This window comes from Capra hircus, chromosome 22, assembly GCF_001704415.2.
Source record: "Capra hircus breed San Clemente chromosome 22, ASM170441v1, whole genome shotgun sequence".
In the NCBI taxonomy this organism is placed as follows: domain Eukaryota; kingdom Metazoa; phylum Chordata; class Mammalia; order Artiodactyla; family Bovidae; genus Capra; species Capra hircus.
The window spans coordinates 51,731,321-51,756,596 of NC_030829.1; the positions used below are offsets into that span (position 1 = coordinate 51,731,321).

General features: G+C 46.1%; 1 protein-coding gene across 1 annotated transcript; it reads left to right on the plus strand.

Annotated features, from left to right (window-relative positions):
* On the plus strand, positions 1,031-23,091 carry CDC25A (cell division cycle 25A). The gene is made up of 15 exons (XM_005696119.3): positions 1,031-1,644; positions 2,628-2,701; positions 4,890-4,932; positions 5,554-5,590; positions 6,026-6,127; positions 8,595-8,714; positions 10,988-11,119; positions 11,983-12,057; positions 14,008-14,184; positions 17,998-18,099; positions 19,923-19,985; positions 20,081-20,179; positions 21,077-21,207; positions 22,135-22,246; positions 22,470-23,091. Exons 1-15 carry the CDS (start codon positions 1,475-1,477, stop codon positions 22,608-22,610), a joined length of 1,578 nt encoding a protein of 525 aa, XP_005696176.3. The 5' UTR covers positions 1,031-1,474; the 3' UTR covers positions 22,611-23,091.

The following is a 25,276-nucleotide window of genomic DNA, read 5'->3' on the forward strand; positions in this document are numbered from 1 at the left end:
CGAATCATTAAAAAAAAAGAATTAAACGAATTATAAAGGCCTTCAAACAGTGCGACATAAGCACTAGATAAGTGTTGACTATTATTATATTTGTTGCTATTTAGACACAAAGTGAAGTGAAGTATTAGTCACTCAGTCCTATCTGACTCTTTGCGACCCCATGGATTGTAGCCCGCCAGGCTTCTCTGCCTCCTCCTGCCAGGCAAGAATACTGGAGTGGGTTGCCATTTTCTTCTCCAGGGGATCTTCTGGACCCAGACGTAGAACCCAAGCCTCCAGCATTGGCAATCAGATTCTTTACCACTGAACTACCAGGTGTTGCTTATCCAGGCACTCCGAATGAAGCAAGAAAGGGTGCGAGAGAAGGAAATGGTTCTGAGAAAATATACCAAAGCTAAAATAGAGGTGAGCAAACAATGCCGAGGCCCACAACGCAGGCCATAGGTTAAGTCTTGTAATCAGCAGCTCAAGGCCAGGACAGCCGGCTGGACAGGAGCCTCAGTGCTCCAGAATTGGGCCCTGTGTTTGTGAGGCAAGGCCCAGTCCTTGGGTCATCCAGTTCTCTCTCTCTCGTGATAAAACTGGGGCCTGGAGGCCCAGAGCGGAAGAGGGGACCGCACAGCTTTTTCTACCCTCCACATTTCCTCAGCGTGTGGAACACAGAATAGCTTTGGCCTAACGCGGTAAGAGCCGACTACAAGCCGGCGCGCTGTGGGAACTACGCTTCCCACCATGCAACGCGTCAAGAGAGGCCTTCCGGTCTCTCCCGGCATCTCGCAGGGTCAGCTGGGAGTTTTCATTGACCTCTGAGCTCCTCGGGTTCGGAGGGCCCTCTAGGCCCCGCCCCTTTCTGAGAGGGGGCCGACCTCACAGTGTCCCGAGAGCTGCTTCCTTCTTCCCCTCTCATTGGTTCAGCCTAGCTGCCATTCCTGTGCGAGGAGGAGAAGTTGGTTACTGATTGGTGAATTCTGTTTGGCGCCAACTAGGAAAGGGAGGCGGGGGAGAGGCAGGCCGCAGTGAGCAGCTATTACCGCGAAAGGCCACTTTGGTAGCGACGGCCGGGGAGGGAGGTGAATGTCGGCCTGGTTGTCTGCACTCCCGGGCAACAGAGTGAAAGAAAAGTGAAGAGAGTGTGACCCCTGGTCGTTGCCTTGCAGCTCTAGCCGCTCTCCCTCCCCGACGCGCTCCGTTTGTTTGGATTTAATCTTAAGGTTGCCGGCGCCCCCCGCCCGCCAGCCTCGCGGAGTGAGGGGACGCACCCGCGCCTGTGGCTGGCGCCTGCCGAGTCTGGACACCCGCCTGTCCGCGCCTCTTGCCCGCGGCAGCCGCATCCCTGAACCGCGGGGTCGTGTTTGTGTTTGACCCGCGGGCGCCGGCTGCGGGGCGCGCGGCCGAGGCCAGTGCCAGCGGGGCGGGGCGGGCGCGGCGGAGGCGGAGGAAGAAGGAGCGGGATCCTAGGAGGCCCGGCGCCGCCATGGAACTGGGCCCGGAGCCCCCGCACCGCCGCCGCCTGCTCTTCGCCTGCAGCCCCCCGCCCGCACCGCAGCCTGTCGTGAAGGCGCTGTTCGGCACTCCAGCCGCCGGGGGCCTGTCGCCTGTCACCAACCTGACGGTCACCATGGACCAGCTGCAGGGACTGGGCAGGTGAGGAGGGAGCGAGGAGTGGTGCCTCAGGCGTTTGGCCTCCGAAACAGCTCTCGGGTAGATCAGGCCAGAAAACCGGCCGCGAGGGTAGCGCTTGCCTCTCTGCCGCTCTGGGGCGGCCCCACCGACCGGGGCCGGCCATGTGCACCCTCCCCCCAGGCCGAATGTTGGGCGGGAGAGGCCGTTCGGACCCTCCGGGGCCGCCCTCAGCCCCGAGACCGGCCGAGTAGGGGTTGGGGTACGCCTGGGCTCCCCACCTTCGCCACCCCTTTTTAGATTGCCCTGTGCTCTTCTGTCCTTACCTCGAGAAGCTCTTTGAAATCTGCCTCCACGGGGAAAAACAGGCCCTCCTAGTCGCTCACTTCTATCCTTTGCAGAACCACCTCGTAGTTATCTTTGCTTTTTGTGAGTTCTGTTTCCTTCTCAGCCAAGGGACGTGGCGTTTTCTTTCCTTGCGTTTGCAAAAATCGTCGCAATCCCTCTTCCCGGGCATATTCCTGCTGTGTGACACCCCCCACACACCCAGCCCCATGCTTTCCTAAGACCAGGTCTTTTAACTCAGCTTTCCACTCCTAAAATTTTCCTGCACTTTTTCCTTATTAAAAAAATGCATCCCACCTTTGTTTTGTTTTTGGTAAAGCTGCTTTCTCATCAGTCTTGGACGTCCCATTTTCTAAAGAAGCACATGTCTTTTCCAATCTCTGAAAAGCAGGAACTTGTCCTGTTCATCCCGGCTCCTAGCTCAGTACCTAGAACACATGCTCTCATTTCAGGAAATAGTCCAATAGTCATTGTCCTCCTGTCTACAGTGTGACCAATGCCAACCTACTCTTTTCTCATCTCCTTTTATTGTAAGTGCTAACTGGGTGTTCTGGGTGGCCAAGTGTTTTGTGGTGTGGCCTAGAAGTAATGATAGTTTATGGCAGTATGGCAACTTGCCATGTCATGGGCTATCTCCTGTGAGTTACTTTTCTTGGTTTCAGTGAGTATGAACAACCCATGGAGGTGAAAAACAGCAGTCTGCAAAGAATGGGCTCCTCTGAATCAACTGATTCAGGTATTCTTTTAGTCTTTTATCATGTGTCTGCCTTGTGGGGAGCAGTGCTTGGAATTTGCTGGAACATGGGCTTTCACCTAGAAACTCAGTTTGGTGAGTTAAGGTAGCAAACAAGTCTGACATTGAGTGATAGACACCTGTTCGAACAGTACAAAGGAGCCCCTGTGGCAGTTGATGAAGAGAGGAAACTGTCAAGTGGCTGCAAGGAGGTGGTTAATGCTTGGTCTTGAAGATGAGTAGTAGTATGAAATTAACCATACCTCTCTTTAAGTGGCATTCAGGAAATCTTATTGGTTAAAATTCTGCATCAAGTTATTGGAAATATAATGAGATTATTTCAGTGAGCCTGCTCTGGAGAAACTGCCAGTACATCTAATTCTAACCATAAGTTCATGTTAGCTTCCCTGGTGGCTCAGTGTTAAAAAGAATTCGCCTGCTAGCGCAGGAGATGTGGGTTCAATCCCTGGGTTGGGAAGATTCCCCTGGAGAAGAAAATGGCAACCCATTCCAATATTCTTGCCTGGAAAATTCCATGGGCAGAGGACCCTGGTGGGCTGTAGTTCATGGGGTTGCAAAAGAATCAGACATGACTTAATCACCAAACAATAACAAAGTGCATGTTGGGGCAAGGTTTATTTGCACAGATGCTTTAGAGTAAAGAACTACAGGAGCAAAAGTCTTAAGATGTAAGCTTCTTAAGACCAGGGATAGAATTGTTATTGTGGCAGTGTGGCAAGGAAGACTGTCCTGCCAGGAGCAGTAACACCTAACTTCTTGTATGATTATTTAGACATCATGGAGGAAAGATGTGTGCTAGGCAGGCCCTGATGGCTCTGGACCATGCTAAGCAGCATCTCCTTTATTCTTTTGCCTTTGAGTTGAGCACCTCACTTGGTGTTATCTTGTTGAAGGCAATCAATGCTTGCTTGTCAAAGGACATAATAATATTTTCCAGCCCCCTGAATTATGTACATGATCTGACAGGATATAAGATATTTGAAATAAAAAACTATTCCAGAAAACAAATACTTCTCCTTTCTATGGTTGGAACGCACAGAAAGTTAGCCTGGGTAACCTCTAACTGAATTAATAATCAGGATTTAAGACTCTTTTTTTGAAGTGTAGTTGATTTACAGTGTTGTGTTAGATTTTGGTGTTCAGCAAAGTGATTTAGTTATACATATATAGTTCTTTTTTATTGTAGGTTATTCCAAGATATCAAATATAGTAGTATTATACCCCGCACTGTCCCCTTTACCCTTTGGTAACTGTAAGTTTGTTTTCTAGTCTGTGAGTCTGCTTCTGTTTTTTAAATAAGTCATGAGGTTTGGTTTAATTCTGTCTCCTCATATCCTATTATCCAAGATGGTGTTTGCAAGGAGGAAAGCATGAGTAGACACACTATGAAAATGCTTAGACTTGTGCAGATATGGAGTTTTGGCAATCATGGAGGTTAAGCTTCAATTCCGGCAAAAGTCCAAGCCGTGAGCCTTAGTTGACTCCCTTAAAGAAATAGTACTAGCAGTTTTTGTACTTATTTTAACGAATGAGTGGTGTCACAGTTACAGTTCAGTTCCTCAGTCATGTCCGACTCTTTGTGACCCCATGGGCTGCAGCACACCAGGCCTCCCTGTCCATCACCAACTCCGGGAGTTTACTCAAACCCATGTCCATTGAGTCGGTGATGCCATCCAACCATCTCATCCTCTGTCCCGCCTTTCCCCTGCCTTCAGTCTTTGCCAGCATCAGGGTCTTTTCCAGTGAGTCAGCTCTTTGCATCAGGTGGCCAAAGTATTGGAGTTTCAGCTTCAGCATCAGTCCTTCCAGTGAATATTCAGGACTGATTTTCTTTAGGATGGACTGGTTAGATCTCCTTGCAGTCCAAGGGACTCTCGAGAATCTTCTCCAACACCACACTTCAAAAGCATCAGTTCTTTGGCACTCAGTTTTCTTTATAGTCCAACTCTCACACCTATACATGAGTACTGGAAAAAGCATAGCTTTGACTAGATGGACCTTTGTTGGCAAAGTAATGTCTCTGCTTTTGAATATACTGTCTAGGTTGGTCGTAACTTTTCATCCAAGGAGCAAGAATCTTTTAATTTCATGGCTGCAGTCACCGTCTCCAGTGATTTTGGAGCCCAAAACAATAAAGTCTGAGGTGATTTTTTTTTTCCCCCACTCACAGGCTTCTGTCTGGATTCTCCTGGGCCCTTGGATAGTAAAGAAAAGTATGTATTCACTGCCTTTAAATGTTTGTGCTTAGAAAAATCATTTTTTGAATGAAATTCTTCATGCTCTGGACTGAAGCTCTGGATGTAGTGATCCCGATTAAGGCTCCCGGATCCTATAAAGTCTGGTATCTTTTGAGATGAGTAGTTTGTGTCAGCAGTTTTTCAGAACTTCCGTCCCTTTATTTTAGCCGTAATTTTGGGGTTCTGTTCTAATATCACTCAAACCCTTGCTCTGTCTCCTGACATCATTGTCCTAAGAGAACTTAGGTTTGTTTTTTATTTTGTTTTGCCTCCCTTGTAGGATCTCAGTTTCCCAACCAGGGATTGAACCCAACCCATGGCAGTAAAAGCCTGGAATACTAACCCCTAGAAAACCAGGGAACTCCCTAGAAGGTGTATATTTTAAGAGAAGATCCATGCTTTTTCACTAGAAGCCCAGTTATGGGGCTGCTTGTGAAAACAGAACAGCTTCAGAAATCTATTCTTCCCTCTTGCCTAAAACGGGAATATGTTTGATGCTCCCCTCACCCCATCAAACAGTAGTTTAGACACTATGTCTAATATGAATACCACTTTCCTTCCTCGATTCTCATGATTTACTTTCTGATCTCATTGCAGCCTTGAAAATCCCATGAGGAGAATAAATTCCCTACCTGTAAGTTCGTTCCCTTGTTTCTTTTGAGCTAATAACTGTTATCTGCCCCTTAGCTACCAGTAACCTTGATCATAAACCTTAATTTAGACAGTAATTTTGCTTACTTTGTCTCATAAACATTCAAAACATTCTACCTAAAGCAGCTTCAATAATGGTTGCCTCTTGGGGGCTTTTCCAATCAGGAAGGGGGTTCTTTTTATGCAAATGATGTTATTTGGGGGTTGATTTGGTACCTGAGTCCTTGTGGAGAGGGCTGTAGACCTTGTGAAGTTAGGTGTAAAGCCATAGAGTCCTAGTCACGTTGACTGGTCACCCACTGCACTGTGAGGAGCTAAGCCTCCCTAACCTGCCACCACCATTTTTTTTTCCCTTTTACAACTGAGTTTCCATTCCATTTTCATTGATGTACCCTAATTTCTTTTTTCACTCTGACAGCAGAAGCTCTTGGGGTGTAGCCCAGCTCTGAAGAGGAGCCATTCTGATTCTCTTGACCATGATGTCTTTCAGCTGATTGACCAGGATGAGAACAAGGAAAATGTGAGTATAGCATTCACCTACTCACCTAGGGGCAGAGCTCACACCCACAAGTGGCTTATGGAGAGGAGAGTAAACCTTTATCAAAGTCATGATGGTATTTGGAGTCAGAGAAACCTGGATTGGAATCCTACTGCTTGGTAGTTGTGACCTTAGCTGCTTTTTTAGGCTTCTGTGTTTTTTGTGAAATAGGAGTAGCACTCCCTTGTAGGACTGTTGTTGGAATTAAATGAGATAATGTAGATAAAGCATTTAAAATGGTTCCTGGCAGGTAGGAGTTGCTCAAAAAGTGGCTCTTAGGGGGAATTACATCCAAGAACACTTTATGTGGAAGGGTCTGGGCAGGCCTTCCTTGCCTCTTTGTGCTGACCGTGGGATGAGTGAAAAGTTTGGGAAAAGGCTTCTTGACAGTGTTTTCAAGAACAAAGCCAACAAATCCCAGGGAATCTCGGGGTAAATGAAATGGTAGCTTAGAGGGTGAGTTGCAGTTATGCAGCCGAAAGCCCAAGAACACCCTCGCCTGGGTTCTTTCAAACCTGCTGGGTGCTGTGCACAGGGCAGAGTTCAGTGAATCAGCTCAGCTTTCCCTGTCTTCTTCCTCTCTGTATTTCCATGTCTGTTTTCTCCCCTTCTTCATCCTGCACTACAATGCTACAATGCATATTTAGAATCTTCTGGACTTATTACTTACAGAACCTGCTGCCTCCATGAACTTTCCTAATGATTCCTTTGGCAACAGGATGCCCTGAGGGAGGTAAAGAAAGAACAATTGAGTTCCTGTCTTGAGTGCTTGGAACACTAAGTCTGCCTCTGTGTAGTGCTTTTAACCAAACAGTCCAAAGCTATTATTACACTGTTGGCCTGGTCTCTTTCCCACATTCCCCATCCCCTTACCCCCAGCTTGGCTTCTCCCAGGGTTGCCTGCTTATAGCTTCATTCTGAAGGGGAAATAGCATAGGTTAAAGAGCTCTTGCTCTGGAGTTGTCCCATCTGGGAAGCCAGACCTTAGGCACATCACTTAACCTATAGGCCTAGTTGCCTCATCTGTAAAATGCGGATGATTGGATGGATAAATGAGCTTATGCACTGAAAGTACTTAGTGCTGTGTGGGCAAGTAAATACTCTGATATTAGCTGTGCTTGGCAAGTTCTTAAGTGGATATTTTAGGGAAGGGGAATTATGAGTGTTTCTAAACTTTTAAGTAAAATGCAATCATACAGTATGTGTTCTGTTGCTTCTGGCTTTCACTCATCATTATGTGAGATTCATCCATGTTGTTGAATAAACTAAAAGGATCTTTTTTTCCCAGTTTTATTGAGAAATAATTGACATATCACTATAGATTTAAGGCATACAGCATGATGGTTTGATTTACATATATTGTGAAATGATTTCAGTAGGTTCAGCTAACATCCATCTTCTCATATATTGATAGATACAATAGAAGAAAAAGGAAAAAGGGGAAATTGTCTCCTTGTGATGAGAACTCTTAGGATTTACTATCTTATCATACAGCAGTGTTAGCTACAGTTATGATGCCATTAGTTTTTTTCTTCATTGCTTTTATTATGGAAAACAATAACATTAAATGTTTTCCACTTCATTGTCTCCTATTGGTAGGAAGAAGATGGAAAATATAAAGTCCTCAAATACAAGTCTGGACTGAAAAGTTTCGATTCCTGTTCAATTATATTGAAATGAAATTGCTTTAGACTTCAGAAAAAAATTTTTTTAATTGAAGTATAATTGATAGAAAGCTGTTGATTTAGTTTGTTGTTGCTGTTGATTTAGTTTTAACTCTGTCTTGTGTACCTGGCAAATACTCATGTGTTTGTTAGGAAATAAAGTGTTTGTGATAAGAGAAAAAAGTTCTGTTATCAGAAGTTAGCTTTTGTCTATGGCCATACTACCTGAACGTGCTGTGCTTGATCTCATCTGGTCTCAGAAGCTAAGCAAGGTCAGAGCTGGTTAGTACTTAGATTGGAGAAGTTGGCTTTTGACAGAATCTTTAAAATACTTGTTTTGTTTTTTCTTTTGTTCTGCTGGGCCTTCGTTGCTGCATGCAGGCTTTCTAGTTGCAGCAGGTGGGGGCTTCTCATTGAGGCGGCTTCTCCTGTTGTGGAGCACGGGCTTTAGGCTAGTGGGCTTCAGTAGTTGCAGCTTGTGGGCTCTAGAGTGCAGGCTCAGTAGATGTGGCACACGGCACAACTCTGTGGCTCCGTGGCATGTGGAATCTTCCCAGACCGGAGGACCCGTGTCCCCTGCATTGGCAGTCCGGATTCTTATCCACTGCAACACCAAAGAAGTCCTGAAATTCTTAATTACACAGATCCAATGAATTAGATGAGACATGGGTTTGGAAACAGGTGATCAGTACCCACTCTCTTGCCTGCCTTCCAGAGCTATAGCTGAGACCCTATAGCTGGTTTTCACAGACAGTGGATGATGTCTCATCTATACTGTCTTGCAGGAAGTCTTTGAGTTTAAGAAGCCAATAAGACCTGCATCTCGAGGCTGCCTACATGTTCACGGACTGGAGGAGGGTAAAGATCTCTTCACACAGAGGCAGAACTCCGCCCCGGCTCGGATGGTATGTGCTTTCATACTCCTGGGAGTTCCTGATGGGAAGATGAAAGCCTCCGCAATCTTGAGTTAAAGACCCTGCAGCAGCTCTAGCTGTCTTTACCTTGACTTTGTCTTTTGAAACTCACATGTTTTGAGACTCGCGTGTTCAGTGTTTCTGCTGTGTCTGGAGAGCAGAGAGGCAGAAGCAGGGTGAGAGGTGGTGTGTTTGAAATACTGGACTCGAGCAAAGCATATTTGACGTTGTCAATCCTGGGTCATTCTTCTGAATGTGTGTATGGTGGGATTATCTGTCCTACTGAAAACTTGCTTTCTAAGTGCTGAGAGGTACTTCCCAGAGTGATTTTGTTTGGAGCGAGCACATGATTTCTACCAAACTTGGTTTAATAAGAACTATTAGGTATTCCAGTGAACCCATTGCCTACAAGGCTGTTTGACTGTATTTGGGGCCATTTGTCCCAGGATTGTTTGTTTGTCAGAGATGGTCATTACTTCCAGATTTCCTACTGGTGATCTGATGGACAGACAGCTGTGGACTAGAGAGGCCCAACTTGAGCAAAATGACCATGTTCGGTTTCCACGTTTTCCCAGGAACTTGTATCTGAAAATATACCTTTCCAGTCTGGCTTAGGGCCTGAGGTTCGGGTTCAGCCAGTAAAGAGGCTACTCAATAAACTTGAAGGTCACTTGAGGATTAATGCATTCATACCCCACCCCAAAGAGATTTACTGTTAGGGAAGAGGAAAAAAATCTATCTCTGGACTTTTTTACTATCTTTGAAAAGTACCTAGAAAAGAATTCATTATTAACAGTGTTTGTCTCTAGATGGTAGATTTTTGAATGGAATTTATAAATTTTCTGTATGAAATATTTTCCTAAGATTTTTATAATTTCCTGTATTTATTTTTGACTGTGCTGGGTATTTGCTGCTGGCCAGGCTTTTCTCTAGTTTCAGAGAGCAGGGGCTGTTCTTCACGGCAGTGTGCGGGCTTGTCATTGCGGTGGCATCTCTTCTTGTAGACAGAGAAGATCGTATCTGTCAGTCACACGGGCTTCAGTGATTGGCATGTGGGCTCAGTAGTCGCAGTTCCCGGGCTCTAAAGCACAGGCTCACTAGCTGTGGCACGTGGGCTGAGTTGCTCCCAGGCATGTGGGATCTTCCCAGATCAGGGATCGAACCTGTGTCTCCTGCATTGGCAGGTGAATTCTTTACCACTGAAACACCAGGGAGGCCCTGTAAATCATTTTATAATGGGAGTTTTGCTGAAAAAACAAGATAGGCTTGCCTAATGAGATATATTCTTATTTTGACTCCAGGAATGGTTTCTCCTAGGGAGAGTATAATGGGCAGAAAAGCTTGGACTTTGCCGTCAAACAAGTGAGCGGTGTAATCTTGGTAACCTTTCTTAAGCATTGGTTTCCTGATTTGTTAAATAAAAATGGAAAATAGAGGATTAACTACCTTTAGTGTGTTGTGAGGCTTAAATGGGATTATACATAAAAGGTTATATCCCAGTCTGAAAACAGGGCTTCCTTCATAGCTTAGTCAGTAAAGAGTCTGCCTGCAATGCAGGAGACCTGGGTTCAATTCCTGGGTCAGGAAGATCCCCTGGAGAAGGAGATGGCAACTCACTCCAGTATTCTTGCCTGGAGAATCCCATGGACAAAGGAGCCTGGCAGGCTACAGTCTATGGGGTCGCAAGAGTCGGACACAACTTAGCAAATAAGTACACACCAGCACACCCAGTGTCTGGCCCAAGTAATTCCTCAGTTAGAACTGAGCAACTGTCACTTAAATTGCGAATCTAAAGAACAAGGATGGATTTTCTAGAACTTCTAGACTTTATATCCCTCTGTCAGAACTGGAGTTACAGAAACATTTCTCTAGTTTGTTTTGTGGTCTCCATAGGGACTTGGTATCTTCTCACCCTTCCTCATTTTAGCAGATTATCACCTGTCACTACCCTCATGCGATCCCTGTTCACCATTAATAATCCTCAGAAAAAACAAGCCTTGCCCTTCATTGGAGGCTAGCCCCAGATCCCACTATGAGGTGAATTGCTCCTGGGGAGAGTTCTTTATGAAGGCTACTTGGCCTGACTCAAATCAGAACTGTGTGTGGATATCAGTTCATTTATAATCTTAGGTCTTATTTTTCCTTTGATTTGTAGCTGCTAAAACTTCTTAAAACGAATATGGTATATTTTCCTCATAAAAACTAGTAACCCATTCAGAGAAATCAAAGCTGATTATTAACAAGCCATGAATTCTGTCTTCTAGCTTTCCTCAAATGAAAGAGATGGCAATGAACCAGGGAATTCCGTTCCTTTTATGCCCCAGTCACCTGTGACTCCCACTTTGTCTGATGAGGATGATGGCTTCATGGATCTTCTTGATGGAGACAGTTTGAAGGTATGGTGTGGGTATGTGCTTTCCGATCCATTTTTGCTAACTTTCCCTAGAGAGCCGTCATCTGAAAAAGAACAGTGATCCCCCAACTGGCTGATAACTTTTTTTAAGGTTTTGTTTACTTACTTAATTCATTTTTTGGCTATATTTGCTCTTTGTTGCTGCACCTGGGCTTTCTCTAGTTGCAGAGAGCTGGGACTACTCTTCCGTGGCAGTGCACGGGTTTCTCACGGTGGCGGCTTCTCTTGTTGTAGAGCGCAGGCTCTAGCGCACGGACTTCAGCAGTTGCAGCTTGTGGGCTCCAGGGCACCGGCTCTGTAGTTGTGGTCCACAGGCTCAGCTGCTCCGCAGCATGTGGAACCTTCCCGGGCCAGGGGTGGAACCTGTGTCCCTTGCATTGCAAGGAGGATTCTTAACCACTGGACCACCAGGGGAAGCCCTGGCTAATGCTTTTATTCATCTGTTGGGAATTTATTGACTCTGCTCTAGTCTGCTTAAATTCTATGGAGGTGTTCCAAAGAAAACACTGATGTGATCCTTCTTCCCCTGCAGGAGCTGACAATCTTTTTTTTTTTTTCCTGGAAGGACATGAATCAGGGACTGAAAGAATAGCTGCCATGTGATGTAAAGCTGAGGAGACCAGTGGCTCCTCGTGGCCCCTCAGGGGCATTCCCTTAGCTATGTTCAGATAGCATCACTCTTACTCTCTTGACCTTAAAGTGTTGTGGAGAGGGGAGGCATTGACCCTTAGAAGACTTCCAGTTCACGTCTTTCTGGTATTCTGCAAGAAGAAATCTAACGCACTTAAACTAATGTTGTTTCTACTGGACCTTTGGACCTTTATGACACAGTTTTTCTTTGTTTAGAATGATGAAGAGACCCCGTCCTGCATGGCCAGCCTCTGGACAGCTCCTCTTGTCATGAGAAGAACTAGCAACCTAGTAAGTTCCAGTGTGTCTGAAGGGAGTGACAGGAATCCAAATTATTTCTTTTGAGATTCTGCATTTGAGCCTATGGGCCTGTTTGGCTTGCCACTAGTGTTTCCTGGTGTTAATGTATGCTGTTTTTTCAAGGGTGTTTTGTTTTGTTTAATACCCACCTACTTGTGTAGACTAGAGACATCTGTTTCCATCAGGGACACTTTCAAAAGCTGTGCCTGTAGAGGGACACATCCTCATGTATGTAAACATCCAGGGAAAGTGAGCTCTTATCATAGTATACATACAGTTACACACTCTTAGGTATATGTATAGATGCTGAATACATCTTTAATCCATGCCCCTGAACTATAAATATGGAACAAATGAACCAGTCTAGTCTTGAAGCCACTTACACATTGTAGTAGACCAATGTGCAAAGCTTTGAGAGATTAGACCACCCCAATAAAATGGTATGACCAGATTTACTAAGTCCTTTTGAAAGAAAACATTATTAATATATACAGTGTGAGAATGCTTGGAAAATGGCTATCAGTTTTATAAGTTGGATGGAAAAACCATGAAACAGTATGTGTAGGCCCTTCACAACAGTAGAGTTTCACAAACACAGTAGACTCATCATAAGGGCCAGGGGCTGAGTCAGAACTGGGGTTTCTGCCCTTGAAGAGCTTACAAGTCCTCCGAGACCTTACTAAAAGCCGTAGACCCTCTTTCCAAAAATGCTTCCAGCTCTTCTAGGTTAAAAACAAACATACAAAAAATAACCCCTGTGATCTTGCTTCTCTGAACAACATCCTATTAAAAGGAACTTCAGAAAAATAAGCGGAAAACCCTTGGTCTCTGGGAGAGGCAATGGGAGTGACACACTTGCTGCAAACTATTAGGAACTTTTCCAAAGAAGAGGCGACACTGAAATGTTAGTATCAGCTTGAAAGGGAGTGCTTTACGGAGGAGAGCGGTGCGGGGTGTGTGTGAAAGGATACCGAGTTCAGAAGGAAAAGCCCAGACAGACAGCACTGAGTTGTGAACGGGCTGAGATGAGTTTAGGTTGCTGAAGTCAGACTGTCTCTACCACTAGTCAGGTTGGCTGCTCTCAAACCCCGAGAAAGTAGTCCTTAGGAGTACTATAGTACATCTTCCTATATTTCCTTTGGCTTTGTAAGTCTTGAATTTAAAATGCTCTGCTACAGTCCAGAAAGAAAAACAGCCAAGCAGAGAGCATGGCTTCTAAACAGTTTTGAAGGCACCCCTGCCCACTGCAAACTCAAACTCAACTCTGTTTTATCCCCTTAACTGGCTCTAATATATAGTATAATCCAGATGCCTCATACCTTCTGGATTTAGGGGGGCTGTTAAAACCTTCAAGCTGCTCGAGCAAGGTGCAAATAATAAAGTAGAGAGGAAGAAGAAGCCAGAATTGTGGCCCTGGCTGGAAGGTAACACTTGCTGGGAAGTATATCAGGAACCCTTTGACTCTTAGGACCCTGTGCAGAATGTAGGCTTTTCAGGGCCTGGGTAGTCTTCCTCATTTGTATCCAGTGTCAGGTTTTGAACATGTTCAGTGAACACCAGGGTCTCAGTGTCTACTGTGTGCCAAGGACTAGATAAACGGACACTGTCTGTTTCTTAATTTAGGATGTGTGCTAAGTCCCTTTGGTCGTGTCCAACTCTGCGACCCTGTGGGCTGGAGGCTACCAGGTTCCGCTGTCCATGAGATTCTCCAGGCAAGAATACTGGATGGAGTGTGTTGCCATGCTCTCCTCCAGAGATCGAACCCCAGTTTCTTTTGTCTCCTGCATTGGCAGACAGGTTCTTTACCACTAGCACCACCTGGGAAGCCCACTTTAGAATGGCTTGATCTTAAACTATCCCAGGAAGTCCTTGGTCTATTCTCTTTACCATTCAAATCAGTGTATTTTAATGAAACATGAGTCTCTTTTTTTTCCCCCAAAGGGCAATCGCTGCAAGCTGTTTGACTCCCCTTCGGAGTTGTGCAGCTCTACCATCCGGTCAATGTTGAAAAGACCAGACCGATCACTAGAGGAGTCCCCAGGTGGAAGCAGGAAGCGGAGGAAAAGCGTGGCTGGGGCCAGTCCGGAAGAGGCAGCTAGTCCAGAGAAGCCCCAAGAGGTTAGTTCTGGAGCTTCTTCTTCGCTCAAGGATGCGGTATCTGTCAGTTCTAAAATGCACATTTGTTTCTTTTTCTTTGCTGAGACTGGCTGTTTTTATTTTTCGTTTGTTTCAGTCTTGTTCAGAATTGCCTGTTGAAGCATTTTTATGATGGCTACTTTAAAATCCTAGTCAGGTAGTTCCAGCATCTGCGTCTGGTGTGGCTTTCTGTTGATTGTCTTTTCCTATTCGGGTTGAGATTTTTCCTGGTTCTTGATATGAGAAGAGATTTTTTTTTTTCAGTTGTTTCTGTGTACTTTGGATGTTATGAGGCTATTAACTGCTGTTTTAGTAGTAGTCCAATACTGCAGGGAAAGGGGGACGGAAGTTCAGTCTCCCTTGATGTGCCACTTAGGTAGGTCAAACCTCATGGCTGCTGGGCAGGAGTGGGAAAGGAAGTTCAAGCTCCCTTCTAGACATCCACCAACACTATCCCAGTGAGGTTGAGATTGGGGCACTTAATTACAGCTGGGCAAGGGTGGAAGTCTAAGCTCCCCACTTGCTGTTGGGTCCTGGAGTAGGGCCATAACTTTTTTCCCTTGGTTGGGTTTTTTGTTTGTTTGTTTGCATTTTTCTTGTGTCCTGACCTATTTAGGCTACTTTAGGTTTGTCTCACAACTTTGATTATAGTGTTTTTCATTGTCACTTAGTATTTTATTTCTTTTTATTTCTCTGTGATGAGAACTCAAGATTTATTCTCAACTACTTTCATATACACCATACATCCGACCTAACTATAGTCATCATGTTGTACATTACATCCCTGGTACTTGTCTCATCACTGGAAGTTGTACATTTTGATCACGTTCATCTGGCCCCCCTTCTCCATTGCTTACTTCTGGTAACCCCACAAATCTGATCTCCTTTTCTGTGAGTTTGGTTTTTGTTTTGGTGGTTGTGGTAGTGGTTAGCATTGTGCGTTTTCAGTTTTTTCATTCCCCGTACAAGTGATGTCATATACTTATTTGTCTTTCTCAGTCTGACTTACTTCAATTTCACTTAGCATAATGCCCTCAAGGTCCATCCATGTTACTGCAAATAGCAGGATTTCCTTCTTTTTGTATGGCTAAATAATAATCCATTGTGTGAATGTGTATCCCAGCTTCCTCATCCATTCATCTGTCAGTGAACACTTTTTTCCATGTTGTAGCTATTATAAATAATGCTGCTGTAATGTGAGTGCAGATATCGCTTGACATAGTGTTTTCGTTTTCTTAGAATATGTTCCCAGAAGTGGTATTGCTAGATCATATGTTTTGTGTTCAACTTTTTAAGGTACGTCCATACTGTTTTCATAGCAGCCATCCCACTCTACAGCCCCACCAGTACTGTACAGGTGTTCCCTTGTCTTCACATCCTTATCAACACTTGTTTCTTGTCTTTTGTTTTTTTTGGCCACTCCACGGGCTTGGGGGATCTTAGTTTCCTTGCCAGGGATTGAACTTAGGCCCTCAGCAGTAAAAGTGTGGAATCCTAACAGTGGGCCACCAGGGAATTGCTCTTGTCTTTTTATTTTTTTTTAAGTGATTCATTTTATAATTTGTTTTTTTTTTTTCCTTGTTTGGCTGTGCTGGGTCTTCGGTGCTGCTCAGACTTTTCTAGTTGCGGTGAGCAGGGGCTATTCCACAGTTGTGGTGTGTGGACTTCTCATCGCAGTGGCTTCTCGTTGCAGAGAACGGGCTCCAGGGCACTCGAGCTTCAACAGGTGCAGCATGTGGGCTCAGTAGTTGCAGCTCCCGGGCTCTAGAGCACAGGCTTAGTAGTTGCGGCACACAGACTTAGTTGCTCCAAGGCACGTGAGATCTTCCCGGATTGGGGATCACACCCATGTCTCCTGCATTGACAGGCAGATTCTTACCACTGAGCCTCCAGAGAAGCCCCGTCTTGTCTTTTTGAAGATAGTCTTTCTTATAGGCCTGAGGTGATATTTCACTGTAGTCTGGATATTGATCATCTTTTTGTGTCCCTGTTGGCCATTTCTGTACCTTTGGGAAAATGTCTATTCAGATCCTTTTCTGTTTGTAAAACTGTTTTATTTAGGAGGTGTTTTGTTTTTTGTTTGTTTATTTTTTGGTGGAGGGGTTTATTAAGTTGTATGGATTCCTGACATTTTGGATATTAACCCCTTATCAGATAATGTGGTTTGCAGATAATTTTTTCCAATTCCGGATGTAGGTTGTCTTTTCATTTTGTTGATCATTTCTTTTAATGGGTAGAAGCTTTTTAGTTTGATTTGCTGCTTAGGTATCTTAGGTGTCAGATCCAAAAAACTGCCCAGACCCACATCAAGGAACTTTTTTCCTGTGTTTTCTTCTAGGAGTTTAACAGTTTCCTGTCTCAAATTTAAGTCTTTACTCCATCTTGAGTCATTTATTGTGAACAATGGAATATAGGGGCCTAATTTTCATTCTTTCATATGTGAATATTCCATTTGCCCAGCACCATTTATCGAAGACTTATCTTCTCTTCATCAAGCATTCTAGTTGATGGTATCTGTGCTGTTTCTCTTCTAAACATGCACTTTCATTTTTCCTGTGGACTCTCTGTGTCCTAGGCTAGGCATGTGTTTCGCTTCAGTAGACACTGCCATATAACTTTCCAAAATGTTGGTTCAGTCAACCCTCTGTATCTGGGGTCTCCACATCCATGGATTCAACTAACTTTGGAACCCATGGCTACCAAGCACCACTGAGCACCAACGTACTATGTGCCATAAGCATCCTTGGGCATCCTCAAACCAATTTCAGGGATACCAAGGGCCAGCTGTACTCACAACAGTGTGAGTTCAGCTCTTCCACATCCTTACCAGTATCTGGTGGTGTTCATCCCTTTACTTTTACCCTTTCTGGGGAGTGGGTAGCACAGGCATGTGCATGCTCAGGTTGTGTCCAACTCTTACTGACCCTGTTGACTGTAACCCGCCAGCTCCATTGGATTTTCCAGGCAAGGATCCTGGAGTGGGTTGCCATTTCCTCCTCCAAGGGATCTTCTTAACCCAGGGATCGAACCTGCGTCTCCTGTGTCTCCTGCATTGCAGGCAGATTCTTTACCACTTGAGCCATCAAAGGGAACCCTGTGTAGTATCTTATTTTGCATTTCTGTTAGTCATTTTTCTAGATTTTCCTATTACCCAACTGCCTTTCTAGCCCATATTTCTATTGGGTTATCTCTTACTTGTGAGATTGCTTTATATATTAAGAGATGAATCTTCTATTGAGATGAATTATTTATCTGCCCACTCTGGCTTGCCTGTTCTTACCTCATCTTGTTGTTTGGATTAACAGAATTTCTTGATTTCTTTAAAACATGTTTAAATTTACCAGTCTTTTTATGTTTAGTGCTTTTTGTGTACTGTTTAAGATATCTCGACTTCCCCCACGGTTAGCCCTTTTGACATGCTCTTTGAAATATGAGCACTTCCTTGTTACTAATGACAAGGTGTTCCAGGTTTATCTTGTACATTTCTTGTCCCAGCCTGGATTCAGTCAGAAAGCTCTGGTTTCAATAAATACGTGTTATGGTTCTGCCTGATCTGTAGTTGGTTGAACTGGAGATGTGGAATGGTGACCCTAACCTCTGTGTTCAGGGGTCAACTGTAGTATTTAGGGAACACATTGACAAATGGGTACATACTGCAACCCTGGAGCGTCTCAGTGGGTAGAGCTGAGAAATACTTTTTGTAGACTTAAAACTAATTTTAATCTTCCATTTTTAAAAAGGAGAAAGCCTTTATTCTAAAGCCTGGGCTCATTCTCAACCTTTGGTTTGTTACAGATTCTACATCATCAGTCTTTATCCCTAGCATATTCCCCAAAAGGGACCATTGAGAACATTTTGGATAATGACCCAAGGGACCTTATAGGAGACTTCTCCAAGGTAATTGCAAGCAGAACTACATTGTGGTGCAGAATGGGGGAAGCCCCTAACACCCCCTCCAGCCTTCCTCCCCTGAAGTGGCTCCTGGGTTATGTAGCCTCCCCTCCAACTCCCACCGAGGGGACACAGTTTGAAATAAAAAAAAATAAGGAAACACATAATCTTAATCTGGTATACCTCCATTTCTTGGGGACTGTAGACCTTACTGGTGCTGATCAGAGGTTTCAAGTAGGGAGCCAGCCGCCTGGACACCAACCCAAAAACCAGTCTCTCTGGGAACTGTGTGATTGTAATAGCAGTGCTACAGAAGAGTGTAAAGAAGCAGCAATGAAGCTCTAGCTTCACTGTATATAAGTCTGTATGTCAAAAGGTCATCTTAGGGGACTTCCCTGGTGGTTCAGCAGCTGAGACTCCATGCTCCCAATGCAGGGGCCCTGGGTCCAATCCCTGGTCAGGGAACTAGATCCCACACACCACAACAACAAAATTCTGCATGCCAAAGATTGAAGATTCTATGTGCCCAAACTAAGAGTCACTGCAGCTAAATTAATTAATTAATTAATTTTTTAAAAAGAAGGTCATCTTAGAATGTTCCAGATGGAGACTAAATTTCTCCCTTGTCCAGAGGAGCACGGTCCTTGTGGGAAAATGCCCCCAGGGAGGTCCAGACGAAGGTCTGCTGATGACCTGGTACAGATTATCTACCTTTGTGCTGTGGTGAAATGTGACGCCTTGCTGCGTCAGTAGTAACTTGGTTAGCCGTGTGTAACTTCCAGACCAGTCTTTTACATATTAACGTAGCTAACATCTACTGAAACACTTACTATGTGTAAGGCAAAGATTCCAAAACAAGACACAGTTCCTTCCCTCAAGACACTTAACATGTGGTAAGACGTCCTGCCACGTGGACATGTACCACCTGGCAACCGAGGTAAACATCAGTGCAGTGCAAGCATCAGACTAAGCAGTGAAAGAGTTATGTCAGGTAGGCAGTTGGGGAAGCTCGGGGTCTGTGCTAGGCATTTCAGCCAGGTAGGAGAGAGAAGTGGGTTACCAATAGAAGACAGGACTTCCCTAGGGGTCCAGCAGTTAAGACTCTGCACTTCCAACACTAGAGACACGGGTTCAGTCCCTGGTCTGAGAGCTAAGGTCCCACATGCCAGCATGGCCAAAAAGAATAGAAGACAGTTTTCTAGTCTGAAAGGAAGAGCAGGCCAAGACCTGGGTGTGGTGCGTCCTCGCTGGTAAAAGCTTGTGTCTGAATTGAAGCTATTGGTTGGTTGTCAAAATGACCCCACACGTGACCACAGGGTTGGGTGGGCACTCGACTCTGCCAGTCACTCTCGTGATTGCTTGTGTGCCCATCTTCCCCCCTCAAGGCTGGGTGGGTCTCATTTGTTCCACCTCCAGTGTCTCCTCCAGCACCTGCTGCAAAAGTCAGGTGCTCAGTAAACAGTAAAGGCATTCTTCGCTGTGTCCTTTTTAAGTGCTGAGCACAGTCTGGCTGCTGACATGAGGGGTTCCTGACAAAAGCAGGCGATAAAGGAATTCACCTGAGGTTTCTGAATTCAGGTCTGGCTTGCTTGCTGGCTGACTTTGGACAAGGGACCTAGTTTTGACATCTACAAATGGGGATGATGTGCCTCAAGGGCCATACGAATATTCAGTCTCAGGATATTAATGAAGTGCTTACACAAATAACCAGTATGTTCTAATAGATTCATGTTTGTTTGTTTAAGCTGACTTTTACCAGGAAGGCAAGTAATAAAAATGTTGCCTTTATAAGCTTTCAGATTTGCTAAGTGTTTCTTTCTTTAATTAAGGGTTACCTCTTTCATACCGTTGCTGGAAAGCATCAGGATTTAAAATACATCTCTCCAGAAATTGTAAGTTATCCTTTGGGGACCTGCCACCCATGCGATACTGGGATCCAGTCATTCCTGGCAGCCAGAGTTGACTCTTCTTGGCTCTTTCTCTACAGATTACATCTGTTTTGAATGGCAAGTTTGCCAACCTCATTAAAGAGTTTGTCATCATCGACTGCCGATACCCGTATGAATATGAGGGAGGCCACATCAAGGTATAGATTCCTGGGGCTTGTGGGTGAGCTCTGCTACTGCGGGAGGCATAGCAGGAGCCCTATAGACAGTATCTGTGATTTATTTTTATTTTTAAAGGAGGGGGTGATACCTGGCTGCTTGTTATAATGCTCACATGCTGCTTATGAGAATTGTAAAAAGAGGCAGTGGGTGTAAAAGGCATTTGGTTCCTGGTGCACTGAAAGAATGCTCCCTGGTGTGCACTGATTATACAGCAAACTGCTCCCTGTTTTGTCCCCCACACCATCACTGTCAGGGGCATTTCGAGGTGGTACCCACTGACTTCTAAGCCATGCCTGGACATGAAGCCGTGAGGAGAAGCCAGTCTCTGGCAACATAGGCCAGGCCCAGTGATGCCTCTTAGGTTTATAGTTGAGTTAAGCTGTCTGATGGAGTGGGTGTTGGAACAGTTCATGTGTAACTTGCCCAGGAAGAAAGCCATTGGGTTGAAATACATTATGTATGTGTGTTAAGTTGCTTCACTGTGTCCAACTGTGACCTCTGCAAGAGGGGAGCCTAACCTGCCAGGCTCCTCTGTCCATGGGATTCTCCAGGCAAGAATACTGGAGTGGGTTGCCATGTCCTCCGCCAGGGGACCTTCCCAACCCAGGGACTGAACCCATGTTTCTTATGTCTCCTGCATTGGCAGGCAGGTTCTTTACTACTGATGCCACCTGGGAAGCCCATTGAAATACACAAAAGGTAATTTAAAGACAGTGTTTGAGTCTGCCACTCTCTTAAGGCCATGAAAGTCCCTGCATTGACAAATACCGCTCACACAGCGCAGTCATAACAGAATCTTGAGGTACCCATGTGAAGACCAGTCTCCAAGGATCATTAGCACCAGCATGAGACCTAAGCCTCTGGTATCTTCACAGGGTGCAGTGAACTTGCACATGGAAGAGGAGGTTGAAGAGTTCTTACTCAAGAAGCCTATCGTACCTACGGATGGCAAGCGTGTTATCGTGGTGTTCCACTGCGAGTTTTCTTCTGAGCGAGGCCCTCGCATGTGAGTGGGCTAAGTATCGTTCATGTGTAACAGATGTTCTCTTAAGTCCTTACCTGTTGGGCAGTCAGTTGATTTCATGCACTGCTTCCTGGAGTGTAGTTTTAGGCTTGACCTAATGGTTTCACCATAGCGGTTGTTAAGGGCTTGGAAGGGCTCTGTGGCCTCCCCAGTCCAGCCTATTACACTAGTGTCCCCTCTGCAGCATGCCCCAGGGATTGGGCATCTGCTTCATCACCCCTACTCCTGGGTGAGTCCTGGCCACTGCTGGGCTTGGCCCATCGTTCAGCCTGCCTTTCTGTTGAATTAAACTCTGGCTCTTTGGGTTCCCCCACTGCCCCTAGTCCTGCTGGTGGGGCTGCTGCTCTTGGGTGACATCCTTCAGGGACAGTGTGGTGACTCCTTATGCAAATGCCAGGAAAGTGTGATGTCCTCTCGGCAAAACCTAACATGACGCCTTCAAACACTTGTCAAATCCATGTTCGCAAAGAATGGGGTTGTGTTACTTTCAGGTTATTGCCACACTAGAGGTGAAAAGAACTACGCCGTCTGCCCCCCATACACAAGCTTTTATGACTAAGGCCCTATTATAGTTTACTACAGAGATAAATTTTATACCAAAATAAGTGGAAGTATAGCTACAATAAAGCATCACTTCAGATTTAAAATAATCGGTGGTGGTGGTGGCAGAGAAGACGCTGGGTGGGAACCAAGACGCTGTTTAACTTGGAAAGTGGGGAGGAGACCGTCCGCCTTCCAAGACAAGGCCGTGGAGCTGGCTGTGCGCAGGGTCCCTGAGGGTCGTGGCAGCGGCGGAAATCACATCTGGCACTGTCTCCAGGAGTGCAGGCCAAGCTGGGGAGATGTGTAAGAGGTACTGCTTTCCCCGTGCAGAGTGAATCAGACTCTGGCTCTCCTTGCCCTTTACAGGTGCCGATATGTGAGAGAGAGGGATCGGCTCGGTAACGAGTACCCCAAACTCCACTACCCAGAGCTGTATGTCCTGAAGGGCGGATACAAGGAGTTCTTCCTGAAATGCCAGGTGAGATGGACTCTCTGGAGGGCACAGGCCACCCCTCACCACCCCCTAGTTGGTGGTCATGGCTGTTTCCTACCCAGGGTCTGGGGGTTTGCCCTGAGCAAAGAAGGGGCCTAGAACCGCCCCCCACCCCACCCCAGCAGAGCCTTGTGGCCCCCAGCAGGGAGGGAGCAGGAGTGTGCATGGGAGGCCAGTGTGCCCAGATCTTGGCCTGTCTTCCCTCCAGTCTCACTGCGAGCCCCCCAGCTACCGGCCCATGCACCACGAGGACTTTAAAGAAGACCTGAAGAAATTCCGCACCAAGAGCCGGACCTGGGCCGGGGAGAAGAGCAAGAGGGAGATGTACAGCCGCCTGAAGAAGCTCTAAGGGTCTCGCGGCCAGGCGGCAGCAGCCTCCCAGCCCTCCCCACTCCCCTCTTTGCTGCAGAGAAACTTGAGCAGAGGGGCCAGCGGCACGACACTTGGAGAGAAGGGCGGATGCCTCCACGTCTTAAACCTACCTCCCACCCTCCCGAGGTTGGAGCCCGGAGCCTCCCGCCGCCTCTCAGTCCCTGGAAGACGTCCTTCTTCAGCAGGGCGCTCAGCCAAGGCTGTCACGTGCCGCAGCAGGGTTCCGAGCAGCAAGTCAAGGCGTTCTGCCTCCTCCCCCGTGGTTGGATGGGCCCCCTGCGGCCTCGCTGGGCACTGGCCTTGTCTCCTGAGGGGAGAGACGGAGAGAAGACTGCCAGACGCTGCTGGCCAGACACCAAAGACGGCCCGGGAAGCACAGGTCTTTGTGGGCTAGCCCACATCATTAATTTATTCAACTTCACCAATCACTTTTTTTCCTTTCTTTTTTTTTTAAAAAATCAACTCCTGGAGACTTTTATTTAATTGCTTCTTTCAATTAGAATACTGCCATCCTAGGTAGGATTTTATCATCCCGGGGACTACCTCTGCCTTTCATTTTTAAAGAAAAAAAGAATAAAGGAGGGGGAAGAAGAGGGACATGAGTTGTGGGACAGAGAACAAGGGGCTCTGTCTGTCTCCCCCGGGAGGTGCTGCAGTGCTGGGGCCGCTGCTGTTTACAGCCAAGGACTGAGACGCTGGTGGGAGCAGGCGCCGGACTCAGACTTGGCTTCAGGACATAAGCTAAATCTCCCAGACCTACCTCGAAAGGCCCCTGAGACCTACTATGGGGGAGTGACCCTGCTTTTCCTCACCCCAGCTCCCTGTGATGTCACTGGGCAAGAGTCACGATCAGGAAAGCACTAGAGGCAGCTTCCGTGGGGCCACTCCCAAGTCAGTGTTGGAACGTATAGAATAGGTATCCCAGTGTTGGGGGGCAGGGATCGGGGGGCTCTGTGGGATAAGGGAAGGGAGTATACTTTTGAGTGTCTTCCTTCATCATTCCGATACTCTGACAGCTTCTGTTTTTTTTTTTTAAAAATAGCCCTTTTATGAGTCAAGGAGTATGGAATTCATGTTGCCTGGGCCCCCCAAGTATGGGGAGGGGCTGGAAGCCCCGGGCATTAGAAAGGAGTGGGTGCTGGCAGAGATGACTACAGCGTGTGTTTCTCGGGAGGCAGCAGCGTGGTTGGTTTTGAAGGTAAAACTTTGAGTTTATCATGTTTTAATTTGAGGGATAGGGAGAGATGGGTTATCACCAGTTCCCCCTCATCTCACCCCACTGAAGTGGGGATCTCAAAGGAACACCTCCCAAGGAGCTGGGGCTGAGTGGATTGATTCCAGACAGGGCTGTTTGGTGCCTGTTCATCCCTACCCTTAGGCGCTGGCTTCCTCACCATCTCTGCTCCACTGGGGTGTTGCCAAGTTTTTCTTATATTCAAGAGTCAGTCTCCCCTCTTGCCTCAGCTTCCTGTTCTGGGGGTGGGGAGGAAATCAGTGATACTGGAGATGACTGGTTGCTATGTTATGGGTTTGAGTTGCTTTTGACTATAAAACAATCTTGTTAGAAAAAGTATATGGGGAGGAGGGGAACAGGAGAAGGCCTCTACCCCCACAAACACACTGAGACCCATCTGAATTGGTCTCCAATCTTGTTTGTAGGGATTCTGTTGGTTGAATGCCTGAAATGGGAGGTGGGATGGCCTTCAGATCATACCAGGTCAGCTAGCATTGCTAACCAACTGTTGCAGGCGCTGAAAATAAAAACAATCTTGAACCCATGCTCTCTGCCTGCCTCATGATGGATTTAAAGGGAACTGTGAGTCTCTCAAGACCTGGGACCACACCTGGCTAAAAGCACTGGCTAGAGGCAGTGACATTTTCTCTAGATGCCAAAGAGCTGTCATGTGGCCTGACATCAGGCTTGGCCAGATGACCTTCAGTTACTCCCCTGAGTCCAAAAGCAAGCTTGTGATTCAGATTGATTTACAAGATGAAATGGGGATAGGAAAAGCCTGCCTGGACTTCTTGACATTCCCTGACAAGATGTATTAATTCATAGGATTGAGCAACAGGCCAGAGGAGGGACCAGTGTAAAGGAGATAGGAGTTTCAATTGTGTTCTGAAGGAGCCAGAGAGGACACTGCAGAAAGAGGTCAGGCAGATGGTGAGTCACGGGCCCACACGCAACCAGAGAAACTTGGATGTGCGATGCTGGGGGCTGCTGCCAGAGTGGATAACAGCTGGAGCAAAAGTCTATTACAAAATAGAGTGGAGCCTGGATAGCAGTGAATTTGTATTCCTTTACATTCCACCCATTGTCCCACCTCAAGCCACACCATTTTTGGGATCTTAGTTGCCCAATCAGCAGAGAAAGTGTGGAGTCCTAAACAATGGACCATTCCCTCAGTCTTCAGACACAATTCCCTTCTGGTTTGCCTCTTTAGTAGAGGCCTGATCCCAGCCTTTAAAAAAAAAGATTATAAGATGATTTGTTAAGGAAGGAAATTTGTGATACCAAAGTCCATTGGGTATTACTGTTAATGTGCTCAAAGATTTGGAAGGGAGAGCACATCCCCAGAGTGAGCACTAGTCTCCCCACTGCCTCTCCCAGATGGTTTGTTAACCCAGGCTTCCCTGGTGGCT

What these genes read in the sequence shown, in the direction of transcription:
- CDC25A (XM_005696119.3), top strand. Translation starts at nt 1,475, where the DNA reads ATGGAACTGGGCCCGGAGCCCCCGCACCGCCGCCGCCTGCTCTTCGCC. An exon ending in AGGATGAGAACAAGGAAAAT is followed by an intron (nt 6,128 to 8,594) that starts GTGAGTATAGCA and finishes ACTGTCTTGCAG; the next exon opens with GAAGTCTTTGAGTTTAAGAA. An exon ending in AGTTCTTCCTGAAATGCCAG is followed by an intron (nt 22,247 to 22,469) that starts GTGAGATGGACT and finishes TCTTCCCTCCAG; the next exon opens with TCTCACTGCGAGCCCCCCAG.